Consider the following 16,110-nt stretch of genomic DNA (forward strand, 5'->3'; position numbering starts at 1 on the left):
CGTCCTACTCTCATAGAATGCAAAGCTACTACTACAAGTAGAACTGTTTTAGAACATAGTTTTTGTTGTAATATGTCACATGTGAAACTGCATTGGGGGAATTTTCTCTGGAAATACCTTGGCCAAAAGAACAGCCAAACTCAGATGCATCTTCCCTTGGCCCTCTTATATACTCAGTACAATTTTCAAAATGCATCTGTAACAATTACCACTCCAAAGAACAAAAATGCTACGCAAAACAATTCCAACAAAACATGGGAAATGAAACAGCAAACCCCCAAACTATGCTTCAACATAAACCATGGACATTTCCAGTTAAGTATAACAACTCTGCCTCGTCCTCACTTAAGCAGATCTGCCAGTACAGTGCAGTACTAGAATACACAGAACTCTGGAAAACTCTGAAATGCAGAGATGCAATAACGTGAGGCAGCCGTTAGTCTGAAATTTGGTCTAACTAGGGATGAAGATCAGGCTTGTCCTTCTTCTTCATTCTAACAGCAACTGAAAAAGGGCAAAACTTCACCTCGTGCACCATACAGGTATACCTGCTAAAAGAGCATGAGAACAGGCTGCTTCAGACATGGCTAGGCCAGCCGATCGCAAGCACGTGCTGCGAGCAGCGGCCTGCCTGCAGCCATCAGGCACAATCCCGAGGTGAGTTTTTCCACCCGCAAACCTCACATTACATCACTGAACACACAACATCACTGTTCTGAGAAATTATGACAGCATCAGGAGAAAAGGGATTATCAGTGCAAAGGGCCCCATGTGAAGTGGGCACTCATTATCAAGCCTGGCTTATCAAGGCTTTTATTCCTTCCACGAGATCGCTTTCTGTATAGGGTAAAAGCCAAGTCATTCTCTCTGAACAAGACACTTGTTTTCAAGCTGCTGGCTATACCTATCGTGTGGCTGAACAAGACACATCAAATGAATCTGATTCCAGTGTAAAATTCTCAAGGGAGATTCCTGTTGTACTAGAGTGAGGCCGGAGTGCATAATTCCAGAAATGCTTTTCAGAAGTCATTTTCCAATTCCAATAGAGAATATTTAGGGTATTTCTTTCTTTATCCTGAGTCAAGGGCGGGGGGGAGGGGGTTATATATTGAAGCCCCAGGCACGTGCTGTTGTAGTGCAGTTAGATTTTCATCATATAGTCCCAGTATCCTAAAGGCCACTACTGGATTATTTTCTGGAGCAGGTCTCATTCTTCTCCAACAGGTGGTGGTGGCTGGCACAGCTTGTATAACCTGACAACGACAAACACGGGAGCAATCATTATGCTGATAGCTTGGTCATTATTAAAACAGGTATATCTAAGTATATGACAAACTGCAAAACAAGATGCACTGAATTCAGGTTAGCAGCATTGACATAAATCCAGTGAAATCTAATTCATGAGTATGAATGTTCACACTGAAACTGGTATCACTGAAATACACGTCTATACGGAATCTAATAAAGACATCCCAGTTTAGTCAAGCTTTCATATTTCCGCACTGAAGCCCCCATCCTGGAGAAAGCTACATCCCCACTCATCCAACTACCAGGCATCACTCTGAATTTCCAAACTGGAAAAGCTGCCTGGTGAATACCTTGCCTCCATTTTGGTTTTGACACAGTCAGCCCTCACTCAAATGCAGCTCCCTATAACGCCGATGCTGTTTGAAGAACTTAAGACAGATGTCAGACGTGACGTGCCAGCATGAAGATTTCAAACTCCCTCCCCCATGTTTCTAGATACACGAAGTCAAGTGCAGTAAGATCTGTATCAAATGACAACCTCAGCACAGACTGAAATAGCCACTCCATTTATAAAGGTTTCTGAATTCCTATTAAACTCTTTGGCACAGATGTGGTTATTAGAAAGTATTTGAAACTTTACTCTAGTATTAGGAATACTGAAAATAAATGGCCATTGTTCTGACATGGGGCGCTCTGTTCTGCACGCCCAGCTTACAGTACCTCCCCTGCAACTGCAGCAATTAGAACCAGCAACAGACATGATCTCATTTGGAGATCACATATTTTCCTCAGGGAAAGTGTATCGTTGAAGGACTCTCAGAGACTCTCGGTCTCAGAGAAGAGACTGAGTATGGCATGGGAAGGAGAAAAAGCATCAGAAGCCAAAAATGAAGAGACAGTGACACAGCATGTGCATTAATACTTAAAATGAAGAATCTCTGATAGTGAAATACTAAAGCAATGAAATAGCAGGCTAGGTAGATCTGGCTACAGGCAGGGTGGTGAATCATCCAATGACTTGGGGGCTAGGAATATTTAAGGTGCTTAGGTTATCTAAGTTTTCCAAGTACATTTTGAAAATCTGTCAGCTAAACATCACATTAACTTATATGACTAACCATAAATTCCAAAATCACACTATAAATCAAGACAGAAAACAAAAATCTGTACATGTGGCTCGACTCCATAGACAATTCAAGATCAATGGACCGGTGCCTTCTTGGCATGACACCCTGCTGCTGAAATTATGTGAGGCACAGTGCGTGTGGCTACCCCATGAGTACTGAAACCTTCTTCAACATCTAGTACACCTTGTCACAAAAACCATCCTGTGGCTACGCATGAGTAGGGCAGGATAGTAGCTGTTCCTCAATTTCAATTCCCTTAGGAGGTAAAACCCATGGGACACTTACAGCACCTAATAGCTGTGGACTAAATATTTTTTCTCTGAATATCACTGGAAGTGAGATTATTAAGCAATATTGTGTGTCTGGTTGGTAAGAAGAGGGAGCATCAGCTCTGTCAGCCAAACAGCAATCGTAAATCTGCCTTCAAACCTCCACCATAATGTGCTCTGAAGATCATTGGGCTCTTCCAGATTGTCACCTGGCAGATTCAGAAACATGATCGTTTAAGGTCACGCTGTGCAGACACCACGGTGTTTGTTAGGAGCAACATATAAGCCAATACACATACATCGCATATTTGTGTACTGATGACAGAGGAAGGTATTTATACAGACAAGTATGCAGAGAAAAATAAACAGGGGGTCTGAGAGTTATTTGATTCTGCTGGTATAATAAAGCAGTAATATTCAAAGCTGGCGTAAGACAAATAGAATTAATGTCAGAATCTCAGCTAAGTAATTGCAGTGGCATTCGTTCTTGGCGCTGTTTTAGCAAAACCTCATTTCCGTGGAACAGTGTGCAGAGGAGCTCAGCTCCGAGCATGAAGGTCTGTGTGTTCTCCAGGTTAAAATGCTAACCATTAAGATTGCTTGTCTTCTGACCTAGCGATGTAGGGAAATCTGAAGTAAACTAACAACAAGGCTACCTAAATCCCTAAGGAGCTATAGTGGTTGGAGACAGTACAGAGCAGAAACAGCCTGTTCTGGGTCAATGTATATGGAACAACTTTTTGAGACAGCACAAACAGATCAGCTGCAGAAGGACAGAAAACTCTGGCAACTGCAGAGAGCTGAGAACACTGTCAAGTGATGTTAAATGGAACCAGATGTAATGGTGAAATTAACTTTCAAGGCAAAGAACCCACAGTATCATTTACTTATACATCAGAAGTACCACTCCTGCTGATGACTATTATGACCTACGTGACTTACCTCTCTAATGGTACACCAAATGCCCCAAACACTGGGGTCAATAAGTGTGTGCCACTGCTGTTACTGCTGACTGGCAGGCCTGCTGGATCTATTCTATGTTCTAGGAGCTATCTCATAGATTTTCTTTGGCTTTTCATTGCTGTGTTGTGGGAGTGTCAACTGGGAAGAGGCAATCTTTTCTCAACTGATGCAAAGCCAAAAAATGTCTCGTGGCTAAGGTTTCCTTTTTAAGAACTGAATCTAGATACCTGTTCTGTCATTCAGAGGTGGGAAAAGTTTGGTTTCCAACAATTCTTTGGCTGTCTCTAGAATTATGTCATGAAGGAGGAGTCCATTGAAGGCCCAAACTATACCATTCGAAATATGAAAAGCTTTTACTGTAATGAGGTGTTACATTCCCACAATGCAAGGGAGTTGTCCAGGCAATTTTGTTCCTGGATTGCCTCTAGAATCATCATTACTGTGAGAAGGGATGCCTTTATCCACTGGCAAGGGCAGAAATGTTATCGTTGATGGGTTTACTCTAGAATCAGTACTTTTGTTGGATCTTATTTGATCTACTTTATGGGGCATGCAAGATGCATATATGCCCCAACAAGTGCTGCAAATCAGCAACTCAACAGCAGCTACTACTCAGATTTACTCATACCTTGTACACTTAAGGTACACTCCTTTTCTAGAAGCAGATCAAGCACAGCCATGGAACAATGTGCAATGATTCATTACAAATGAGAAAACTGCATAAGAAAAAGTTCCTTTATATCAGTGATCAGAACCCAGAAGATGGTGTTTCTGCGAGGTTATGGGTAGCACTATGTGCTCATTCACACGGCTACCTCTATCAGGTGTTACCAATTCACTGTTTCCTTACTGAAATCTGAACACCTGAGTGGGTCTGTTATGTATTCCACGTATCTGTTTACCTCATTCAATTTGTTATTGTTAGTCAACAAAACTCATTATGTTTTAAATTGGTAAAAAAAAGTTTATGTTAGAGTTCGATTTATGAAACCAGTTTCAGATAAAATTAAGAACACTGTTGTTTGGTTTCTTTCATTTCTAAGTATTGTGCTTGTTAAGAAACATTTCAGGTACCTCCAATCCATCACAGTATTAAAAAGCTGGATAAATATAGAACAGCCGCATTCTTCACTCTAATGGATGTTTCAGAAAGAGACGAAGAAAGGCTACATCATCTCTAAAAGCAACTAGAACATGATTTGCCTGAGATACTGCAGCACAGTATCATTTCATTAAAATGGGGTTATGGATTTAGTTATGAGTATTTCCCCAAAACCACTAAACATCACAAGTGATGAAGGACTTACTCTGGTGTTTTCGTAATTAACATGAACTAGGCTTAATTTTTCAAAAATGGGCTCATTTTAAAGTGCTACATTTTTGGCAACTGATTAAATAAAAGCATACGGCTAAGAACATCACTGATTTTATGTACATTAAAAAGCCAAATCTTACCAGTTAGTGCACTATAAGTCAATGTTTATTGTTAGCTTTTAGCAGCTAGGACACATTTTGGCACAAACTTGACAAAAATCACAGTCAAGGATACAAACAGTCAGTTACCTTGGGACAGACTGAGGTGTTCGATCCCTCACTCCTAAATTCTTGGCTGTGTTTTGTACTCTCGCACCCTGTCAAACAAACAAACAAACAAACAAAACCAAATCAAATATAGCCTCATTTCTTCCAACACAAGTTAGAAAGTTTTCTACACTTTTAGATTAACATAAATATTGATTATAATTAATTAATACATACGCTCCATACCCCAAAACAACTCTCCTCTCAAGGTGAGGAACAAGTTAAAACAGTTCATAAATTCTCAACTTAGAGAAATATACAGAAAAGAGACAAAATCTTCCCAATTGTCATTAAATAAGCGCATAAATATATATCTTACTAACATAAAAGACTACATAACAAAACAACCATTCAAGATTTAAAACACAACTTGCTTCCACTTGTTTGATATCTGTCACAATTCTTTGTAGAAAGGGCTTGGAAAATAAAGTCCTCTTCTGAAATGTCACTTATTTGCCATGAACTTCAGAACAAACAAATATTTTACAGATTATTTCCCATGAAGAACTTCCTAGTTACATCTAGAAAAATGACCTAACTTGAGGCACTAAATCAGGATTAGAAAAATTCTGGAAAAATCACAGATGAGTCACAAAAAAAAAAAAGAAAATCTGACCTCCCAATATTGCTTAGTCCACATCCTTGTTTAAAGCAGGCTCAACTAGAAAAGCTGGTCTCTCTGTACCTCAACTGATCCTTTGAAAAGCAATACTGAAAGTACATTTGTCTCACTGACTCATCCAGTAAGGAGGAAGTTGATAAAACATGCACAATGTTACCCTGAGAGTGAAAAATGCAGACTCTCTGCAAACAAACTAGCTTAAGACATATGAAAGAACTCAGTAAAATTTGTTTTCAAATTATGAGGTCTAGTGCAGTTTTATTAATGGAAACTACTAATCACAAAGAAGCATATCTGTTAGATTTACAGTCTCTTTATGTTTTCTCACATTTTAAAGGAGATGGAAATTACTTGTTTTGTCACTGCCATACTGACTCTCCCTTTATTTGTCCTTGTGTGCTACCTAAATTCAGGACAAAATAAAACAGAACAAAAATACACAATCACAGAATTCTTACAATGAGACCTTAGGTTGATGTGAAACATGAAAACTAATTTACAATCCAAGCAGAGCTGCAATGGCAGCTGCAAAGGATGTAAAAATGAGGTATAAACATTGATTCAATAGGTAGAGTAAGACTAGACCTTGCATCTGACTGAAATCCAGTACGCAGTTAATTGAGAAGGTATTACTTCACTGTTGTGAGCTCCAATCATGGATGAAAAAAGCTAGCTGGTTACACACAGGTAAGTTCTTAGGGTTCAAGTAAATCTACATGTGCAACAAAAAAAAATACTGTGCCCTTACATTTCTGTTAGAGAAAATAACTGGAGTACCTACCAAACTGTAGGTAGAATTTACACAAGTGATTTTACATCTAGCTTAGTGAGCTTGTCTCAGATAGTTGCAAGAAACATGACTACAGACCACAACAAACATATGTCTTTCCCCAGAAACTCCTCCAGAATTCAATCATTAGTCACTCAATACTTCCTCTGTTCCTATGCGAGTATGCATTTGATCGATTTCAGTGGTTCTCTTCTTTCCCCTGTCATCCTGAGCCCAGAAATAACTATCCAGGTACAATCTTAGCTTGCTGAGTGAAGAACCAGTCTTCACCTGGTACGAAGCTGCCAGTTCTGCACTGGTGAGGACAGTGATCAGTCCCTATCCTTGCCACATCTATCAAATCACTTCAAGCTAAACAATCCTAGATTATGTTGTCTGTCTGCCTGTCCTGTCTATAAACCACTCCCAACCACTAGTCATTTTTTACTGACCCTCTCTGAACCTTCTCCATTACATTATGTCTTTATGGAAAGGCTTCAGAACATCAGATAGTTCTAAATGAAGGCTTATGGCTACGTGATTTCTACTTTGTTGTCTATTCTTGCATAAACCATTATAACTTCTGATTTGCTTTACTGAGAACTGAGTTTTCTATTGGATCATGAGGTCCTGAACATGAGCTGTAATGGCAACCTCATAGTCAGTTACAGTGAATGTGTACTTATTTTCCTCTTTGTTCATCACTTCAGTTATCTACACTGATTTCATCTGCCATTTTATTGCTCAATCATGAAGTCCTGTAAGGTCCCTGTTTAATAAGAACTTGAAAAGAGTTCCAAGGAGAACAGGGAGAATGATTAGGTAAGAAAATACAACCAAAAAAAGAAAGAACAGATAAAATTATGTTCTTCTATCTTCAAAAGTGATGGTTTATCAGGGAAATCAAGTTGTGACAGACATTTTAGTAGGGCCTGTAGCAACAAGGACAAGCGGTAATGATTTTAAGCCAAAAGAAGGTAGGATTCAAACTAAATATAAGGGTCTCTTTTATGATGAGGGTGGTGAAACACTGGAACAGGTTGTCCAGAGAAGTTATTGATGCCCCATCACTGGAAACGTTCAAAATACTAAAAGTCTACTTTCATAAAGGAAGAAGGGAGTGAAATCTGATGTCTAAGTCTACAGCATACTGGACAGAACACTGGAGACAAACCGAAGGGAAAAAAAAAAGAAGGACAAAAACCAGACTCAAATGAGGCACTGAGTAAAACATCCTAATGAAAAGGTTAAGAAAACTCTGGAACAAAGTACTTGGGAAGCACTCTGCAGGAGTCTCCACTACTGGAAGCTTAAGAACAAATATGACAAGTATCTGTCAGGAATTGCATAAGGAAAGCTGAGATCCAGTTACAAAGTTAGGCACATTGAGTCCAGACCTTCATCACCTTCAGTGTCCTTGCCTCAGGGCCACTTTCTAAAACTTTATTGTAGTAAAGAAACCCCCACCAAGACAGACTACTGTATGATTAACATAAATGAGAGCCTGAATATGCATGTACATGGGAAAACTACCTAAAATAATCACATGTAGATCCTGAACGTCAGTGCTGTGACTACCTCTGAGAACAAAACCAGGCTATTTTTACTTGCATCACTCACTAGACAAATTAATTTTAGTATCATGCTCACATAATAAATCAAATGCTTTTATACAACCATGTAATGTATTGTTTAGCAGGAGAACAAATTAGACCTTACAACCTCCAGATTCTTATTTCTTTGGAGGAAAACCCCCCCAAGAATTACTAGCAACTTGCTATGTGACATCTCATTGTCTCCACTGAGCACCATTACACCATTTCTATTTCAATATACTGTTAATATATACTTCACCGATATTATTCTTAAAGCTACTGCAATGTCAATATTGACACTGTTTGTCTCACGTAGGCACATGGGGTAGTTGTGCTGCACGGCTCCAGAATGCTTCCCTCCGCATACCAGTACTGCCAAAGCAGTGGTGAAAAATGCTGGCAGCTCTGAGGAGACACCACCATCAATCTAGGCTCTTATATATGAACTAGTATTCTCATTGTCATGAGAAAAAAATGATAGGTTTATTTTCAAGCTACACACTAATTTAAGGATAGCAAGAACCAGTCACATAAAGAAAACAGATTCTCTTTATGCCCAGCTCAAAGAGCTCTAAATCAGTACAATTCTTATGAGAATTATTCAAAATGCAGTGCTGTTATTATACTCATGAAAAGGCATGGAAAAATGATTACTCACTTAAAAGACAACACAAATTCTCTCCTAGACTTTTCTGTTTCAGCTTTATAGTTACCCTTCTTCCTCAGAGCCCTGTGCAATACTGCAGCTCCCTTCCCAGGCCTCTGTCCTATCCACACTTTGCTGCATCCTGAAGACACTCTCCTGTCACGATGCCTTACATAGTATTTTGTGGGTACAGACATTTGCATAAACAAACACATGCAAGCAAATACAGTTACTGAAGGACAGTTTAGATATCTAGTCAAAAGTTTTATTTTAAAAATCAGTCTAGACTGGATTAGCAGATGAAAACCAGAAACCACGTAACTACAACCATCCCGCAGACCCAAGTTCACGCCAGCTCTCACAAGTTGGTCTCTTTTCCATTGTTCTTGCAGAACAGGTGCTTGCCAATACCTAATCATAACTGACAGGGTAATTACTTTGAAAACCATTCCAGCAGTACAGTCGGGGCTATTATCAGTCTTGTTAAACATGATCACAATCGCGTTCAATTTAAAAGAACAGAACCCACTTCCTGAGGTCATCCACTCACTCAGTTGTCTCCAGTTATTCAGCACTGGTGCCCCAAGCTGAAGAGCTATCAGCTCCGAGTGGAGACAATTTCCCCTTGTGGAAAGCTGATGCTGTTAGGAGGTAACCTTGCTGGCTTCTCCAGAATAACCGATGGAACAGATGTCCTTTTATTTGCACCTCCCTCTGGCTGATCTCTTTATTCCACAAAAGATTCAGGGTGTAAATGGACTAACAAAGATTTCCTTCGGTTGGGATATTTTATATTTAGCCAAGTAAAAGATAAATGTATTGCCCTCAGCTAAATGTTCTGCAACACACTCTGAGAAGGTTAGCTTTTTCTCCCCCCTCATCGCATGTGTCGTCCCCACCCCCTCCCACAAGGTTTATGGCCTGCATTATGCAGTTTAATCCTACAGGTAATTTAAACATTAAATCCAGAACAGGTTTCTAGAAAATACCAGAGTGTGCTGCTGAAATTACTCCAAAACATTTAGAATTTAATGGAGGGTTATATTTCTACTACAGATCTCCGAGACTGATTTAAAATTACAACAAAAGATTATTACTCTATTAAATGCTGCAGTCGTTTCCTGCAAGAGGAAAAATCTGTGAAAAAAGTCTGGCTTGATATACTAGCAGACTTCTTTGCAGTGTCTGTGGGTGGTATTGATCACTATTGATCACCTGCTGTTTTACTTCAGAGAATGTAGCCCCACTGCAGCCTTTCTACATCTCTATTTGAGCAAGCACAGTTACAGCTGCTCAAACCACGCGAGTCACTTTCATTTTCATTTAATAAACTGCAGAAGATCCACAAATGAATCATCATTTTTGAAGAGGGTCTAGAACTGTACATTAAAAATGTGCCCTTTGACAGAACACATCCTACAAGCAGGCATATGGAAAACTCTATATCCACGTTATTTGACTGCACAATACACAGATCTGCCTTTTTCTAGAACTTCAGAGGCAGACACACCAATCTATTCATAAAGTCTTATCTTTATACAGCAGTAGCTTTCTTTTCAAATCAAGTTAAAGCTGTAATTCCTGAGTGGACCTATATGATCTGATTCAAGAATCTTGAGGGTATTTATTCACCACATAAACTTAATTAATGCACCAAATAAAGTGAAAGTCCGATATGAAAAGGAATGAGAGTAATTAATGTATCCACGTTAGGCTGCAGCACTTACATATAACTGATTGCAATCTATGGCTTGAGAATATCTACAGAACTGCTTTAATAGACTAAAGGTTTGATCTAGCATACGAACTGCTTTAACAGACTAAAGGTTTGATCTAGCATACGAACTGCTTTAACAGACTAAAGGTTTGATCTAGCATATGTGTATTTTTGTCTATGGCAAGTTAGAAGTAAAGTACAGCAGTTTAATCATTTTCATAACTAAACTGTGATTGCTGCACAGAATATGTAGCAGAATTAATGAAAATAATAAAATTAGATGCAAATTAAAAACCAGAAATGATGAATCTCCTCTTATCTGTGATTAATTCTTCCAATATTTAATTACCTTTTTTTCACTTCAAGATTGAGTGCATCCTGTATCTTCTTTATGCTTTTGTCATAAGGTTGAAAGCTACCACAGGCTGGGATATATGTTTCATATGCACAGAATGATTAAGCTCCCACTCAACCTCTCTTTGATCAGCTGAATAGGTTGAGGTCTTTAATCTTCACTTCATAAGCCTTGCCTAACAACCACTGGATCGTTTGTGCTCCTCCTTTGATCTACTTCCAAGATTCCAAGCATCCTTTTGAAAGCATTTATCTGATAACAAGATATTATAGGAAACGTGCCAATACAGTGAAGTATATCCCCCATTTTCCGTTGATATTGCCTTTAAATCCAGCATTTTTTGTCATACCTTAGCACTAAGTGTTCATGTTGAGGTGGTTATCTGTTCACAACAGCCTCTAAATCCTAGTATTCTATTATGACCAAGACCGAAAAACACTTTTGAAATAAGCACATTGTCCTCAGGAATCCTGCCTGGAATGTAAGAACCAAGGTCTGTCTTTCTCCTCTTCCTTCCTACACTTCTCCTTCATTCAGTACATGAGTCACTTTTTATTAACAGTAGTTAACAATCTTAAGTTAATTTAATGGATAATATAGATTAAAATAAAGATTGTCTTACTCAACAGACTATTCTGATGTAAGGCAATACCACAGCAGTTACCATACAAAAATCACTGGGTAAAATCAGAATCCTGTAAAAATTATGATCCACTTACCCATACAAAGAAAGCAGGCATCTGTCTAAAAACAGCCTGTACCATTATTTTAAAGGAAACCAACCCTTTCAGGAAGAGAATTAAAAAAAATAAATTTAAAAAAACCCAACAAAATACTCAAACTAAGAAAACTCACGCAGACATTACACAACATTAAGGTGGAGTTTAAAAGACAATGGTCAAGTTATTATTGTCTGATGATAACATGTCTTGTTAGGAAATACCAGGTTCTTACCTACAGCCAACATCTTCCCTGTAGCCAACATCTTACCTGCTTGCGCATGACATCTGTAGCTTGCATGATATAGCGAGGAGGTAGCCCATGGCTCCGAGCCAGAATGATCGCCTGCTCCAGGGTAACACTCAGAGTGCAGCTGCAACGGAGCACAGAAGTCAGCTATCTGCTAGCAGTGGTTTCCTTCAAATAACTGCTTTTAGGTCGATTATCTCTTTTTAAAAATTATTAATAAAAATATTACATAGTGGACCTGGCCCCTGGCCCTCCCCACCTATGCAGGCATTAGCCTGAACACTAAACTGTTTTTTAATTAAAAAATACTTTAAGTGCAAGCAATATTCCTCACAACTTAGAACCAAAAGCATTTGCCTTGTTTTATTGGCGTTTTAAAAAAGTAACCAATAAAACCCACAACCCAACTATTGGGTTGGCAAGTTCATCAGAGAGGAGAAGAACTGTTTCTAACCATATAAATCTCATTCCTGGTGGTTACTGTACACCTCTCTCACCCTCCACATAATGCCAACCCTAGCTTTGGTACCAGGATCCCGACCTCTTGCTGTTAATTCAGCTTAGTTATTCACCTGGCACATTAATGCAGTTCAGCCCCAAATTAAGAGACCTTTAAGTCTTTCAAAAAAGACAATAGATAAGGAGGGAGCTCCTTCAAATAAACTGTCCCACCCGACTTTGTCAATTTTTTCCAAGTAAACACTTGAGGACAAAAACTGATCTGATACCACATCCTAATTAAAAGGCTGACATTGCTTTGTCAAGAGCAACCAGGAAAGTTTCAGAGCTGAAGATCTTGCTGTAGGACAACCTGTCATCACAACAGACAAGAAGTAGTAGAAAAAGTAATTTTGGACATGCCAAATAACCATGGATAGATGGCTTCTACAATCAAGACCAAAGCTGTGAAAAACTCAGATCAAGGCAACAAAACTGAGCAGAAACAAGTACTTTTTGAAAAGCCCAACCTATTTGAGGGCTGCTATCATGCACGAGGTGACTGCATTCTGCACTGATATTCTGCTTGATGATTTTTTCTGTTCACAACCAAAGTACTACAATAATCAAATCTCTTCAACCAGAAAGATGAGCTGTATGGAAAATTATCCTACCTCAGCAGAACCTGACAAAAGCTGCATATTACAAGTTCAAACAATAAAACTAAGACACATGGTTAAAACATACTTCTGGGTAGCCTTTTGGCAAGATCCTGACCAAAAGATTCTGCATAGCTTATATTATGCACACAGAACAGACAATATGTTTCAATCAAACACTCATCTTGCTGAGCAGAAGATCTGTAGGAGGAAAAATGTGCCTGCACTTGTTTTCTTACTGAAAAAAACCCAACCCTGACACATTTTAAATACCGCTTAAGTAAATTTATGGACTGTAAAAAGTTTCACAGTAGTGAGTGTAGAGGATATAAAATTTGATCTGTAGCTTTATTAATGGCCTTTCATTAAAAATTTATAAGTTAACTGATTTTCCTTGGTAATGAAATAATTTTTATTCCTGGTTTCTTGCATACACTGACCTCAGAGTTAACCTGAAGCAAAAATCTATTGATCTCTTGTGTTATATGTTTGATTAAGGTGCCTAATGGATAAATATTGGACTAGAAATTCTAAATGCTGTTTTAATCCTGTCTTCAAAAGGTAAAGTATTGCAAAATAAAGTACATACTCATAATATTTGCCAGCACCAAAATCTAAACATTTAATCCTCAAGACCAAACCACAAAGCAAGCTTTGTCCTATTGACAACAGGGAAAAAAAAAAAAGCAAAAGTATCTGAAATCTAATTTTACAGGTGTCATCCAAACTGACAAAAAAGGGTCAAAAGGCTCTCTGTTAGGACAGGTTTCAACCAACCAGTTCCTGAGCTAAATTTCCTATAAATCCACCTTTCTGGAACTCAGATGGCTGAAAGCACAGGAAAAAAAAATCATATTCTGCACGCAGGAATCTAAACTAACTAAAGAAGCTCCTAAGTGAAGGTCAGATCAAAGAATCAGGTGCAAACACTCATCTTGTGATTGGAAAAGACTGCTTCCTATCCAAAACCTGATGCAATGGCTAGTGGTCGTGGACATTATGAGCCATCTATATTTTGTCAATGCCAACCATGATTCAGAAAGACGGTTGCCAAGCGGTAAAGACATAACCAGAGTGGTGGAAGCAGAAACAAAGAGTAAAGCAGCATTATGAAGATTTCTTTAATAGGTTACTATGGAGGTGGGCAACAACTACAGTATAATCCCATAACATTCTAAAATTGAAGATTTCATCATTCTAAGGTTAATATTATAATGTATCCTAAGAAGTTAGTAGTGAGGGCACTCAAGATGACAGCAGTGATGATGTTGACTACTACCACACTTCTTTAATACAATACTTTATATTTGAGATGAAGTCCTACAGTAATGCTGGTTAGATACATCTGCTGTTTGATTAATTAATGTATGTTAAAAAATGTTAAAATAGCATCAACGGCAGGACTACCTTTCAATATATTTCATTAGAGATGCAATTTCATACTGCTAGATTTTGTGTTTCCCTTATGGCATGTCAAAGGTCTGATGAATGGTAGAATTAAATAAAAATTATTGGTCACGGCTTTTGTCATGTAATTATGAAATGAGGCAACTACTTTGTAAATACAAAAGCCAGCAACACTCAAACAGCTTCACTTTGCTTGCATACGGGATCAATGAGATGGCATCCTCTTAACAAAACTGATCTATAAACCTTCCACAGCGCTGCTGACCAGACTCACTAGTAAACATGTATTTACACGCTGTAATGTTCCCAGCTCTTCAAATACCATTTCTGAATGGCTACATATCCGTTGTCACAAATCAAACCGCCCTGGAAACCAGCTGTAAAAGAAGCAAATGCACACACGAAACATTGGATACTAACAAGGAAAAGCGGTAACAGACAGTACCTCAGCAACAGGGCTGCCAAGCACAGAGAGATCAAGGAAATGCAAATTTAAGTCAATACAACTTGTACAGTTTCATGAAACAATATGAAAGCTGGGAATTCCTCATACAGTAAGACTGCTCTGGTGGTCTGAGCAAGGTTCAGTAGCAAAGATCGTCAGAAAATACGTGCAATATGTAACAATCCACCTCTCTCCGTCATTTTGAGAGATGGTAAGCAGATGGTATTAAAGTTTACAAAGCAATCTGGAAGCAGTTCTGACCACTAAAAGTATCTGGTCATTTGGATGCCGTCAGCCCAGACAAACCAAACACGAAAAATATTAGGGGAAAAAACTCCTTAAGTGCCCTCATAACACTCTGTTATTGGAAGCATAAATCCTAAATCCATATATTTTACTGTGTAAACAAAGCAAAATCTGTTCTCACCCCCTCTCTTTTCATCTCATCCCTTCTTTTATGCCAGAACAACAAAAGACCCAAATTCATCATCACTGAATTTATGTCAGTTAGAATCACAAATTCCCTGCCTTGACAGATTACAGCAGCAAGGCAGCACAGACATTTGGCTTTCCCAGCACAACTGGGCTGAAAATTCCTCATTTCACCCATTTGGTTTCCAAGAAACAGAAGGGGCTGCAGCTGCTCCCAGCCCCTGCCTGCTATCCCCAATCTCCCATCAGTCTTGACAGTATTGATGCAAAGATTAAATAAAAACTTTCAAACATCTTCTGGATCAGAACATCCTGAACAAAAGAGGTTAAATCATTTTCTATTACCAACAGTCCATTTGTTTCTGACTGGATGTGATTGTTCCTAAAGGGCTGCAAATCAGCTGGATAGACTACATTAAAAAATGGAGTTGTAAAAGAGGAAAACAGATCGAAATTTAAAAAAAAAAAAAGGATTATTTAGTGACAGCTTGTTTAATGTCACCTGAAAGGAAAAATAATTTGAGTTCATGTACACTACCTACAGACCTGCCACTCAGCAAACTGTATATCTATGTTACCAGAGTAAAAAGAATCTAAATCATTCAGTACGTTCCCAGGTTTCAATTAGGATTCCAGCCATCCTACATCCAAAGATGCATCAAAACATCCCTTAGAAAAATACCCTGAATGGAAAAGATGAGGTGAAACAAATTGGTTTCATAGTTACCACTGTCAGAGATGTCGAAATTAATTATGTTCTGGCTATGTCAAGAGGAAAAAAATAGGAAAAGGATGCATGTATGCTTAGTCTAATTAAAATCTAAAGCTTCTACTCAACATGTAATTTAATGCCATTGTTATTATTTTA

General features: G+C 38.5%; 1 protein-coding gene across 1 annotated transcript in view; it reads right to left on the reverse strand.

Moving 5' to 3' along the window:
• Positions 1 to 1,207: 1,207 nt before the first annotated feature.
• The window catches only part of PREX2 (phosphatidylinositol-3,4,5-trisphosphate dependent Rac exchange factor 2), a gene marked incomplete at both ends in the record, with an annotated part of 182,558 nt that continues 167,655 nt past the window's right edge, over positions 1,208 to 16,110 (reverse strand). Inside the window, 3 exons of the mRNA XM_084260599.1 lie at positions 1,208 to 1,253; positions 5,171 to 5,238; positions 11,883 to 11,985. Coding sequence (XP_084116725.1) covers positions 1,208 to 1,253; positions 5,171 to 5,238; positions 11,883 to 11,985 — 217 coding nt within the window. The remainder of the gene's footprint in view (positions 1,254 to 5,170; positions 5,239 to 11,882; positions 11,986 to 16,110) is intronic.

The sequence above is a fragment of the Gallinula chloropus genome, assembly GCF_964237585.1.
Source record: "Gallinula chloropus genome assembly, chromosome: 2".
Taxonomy (NCBI): domain Eukaryota; kingdom Metazoa; phylum Chordata; class Aves; order Gruiformes; family Rallidae; genus Gallinula; species Gallinula chloropus.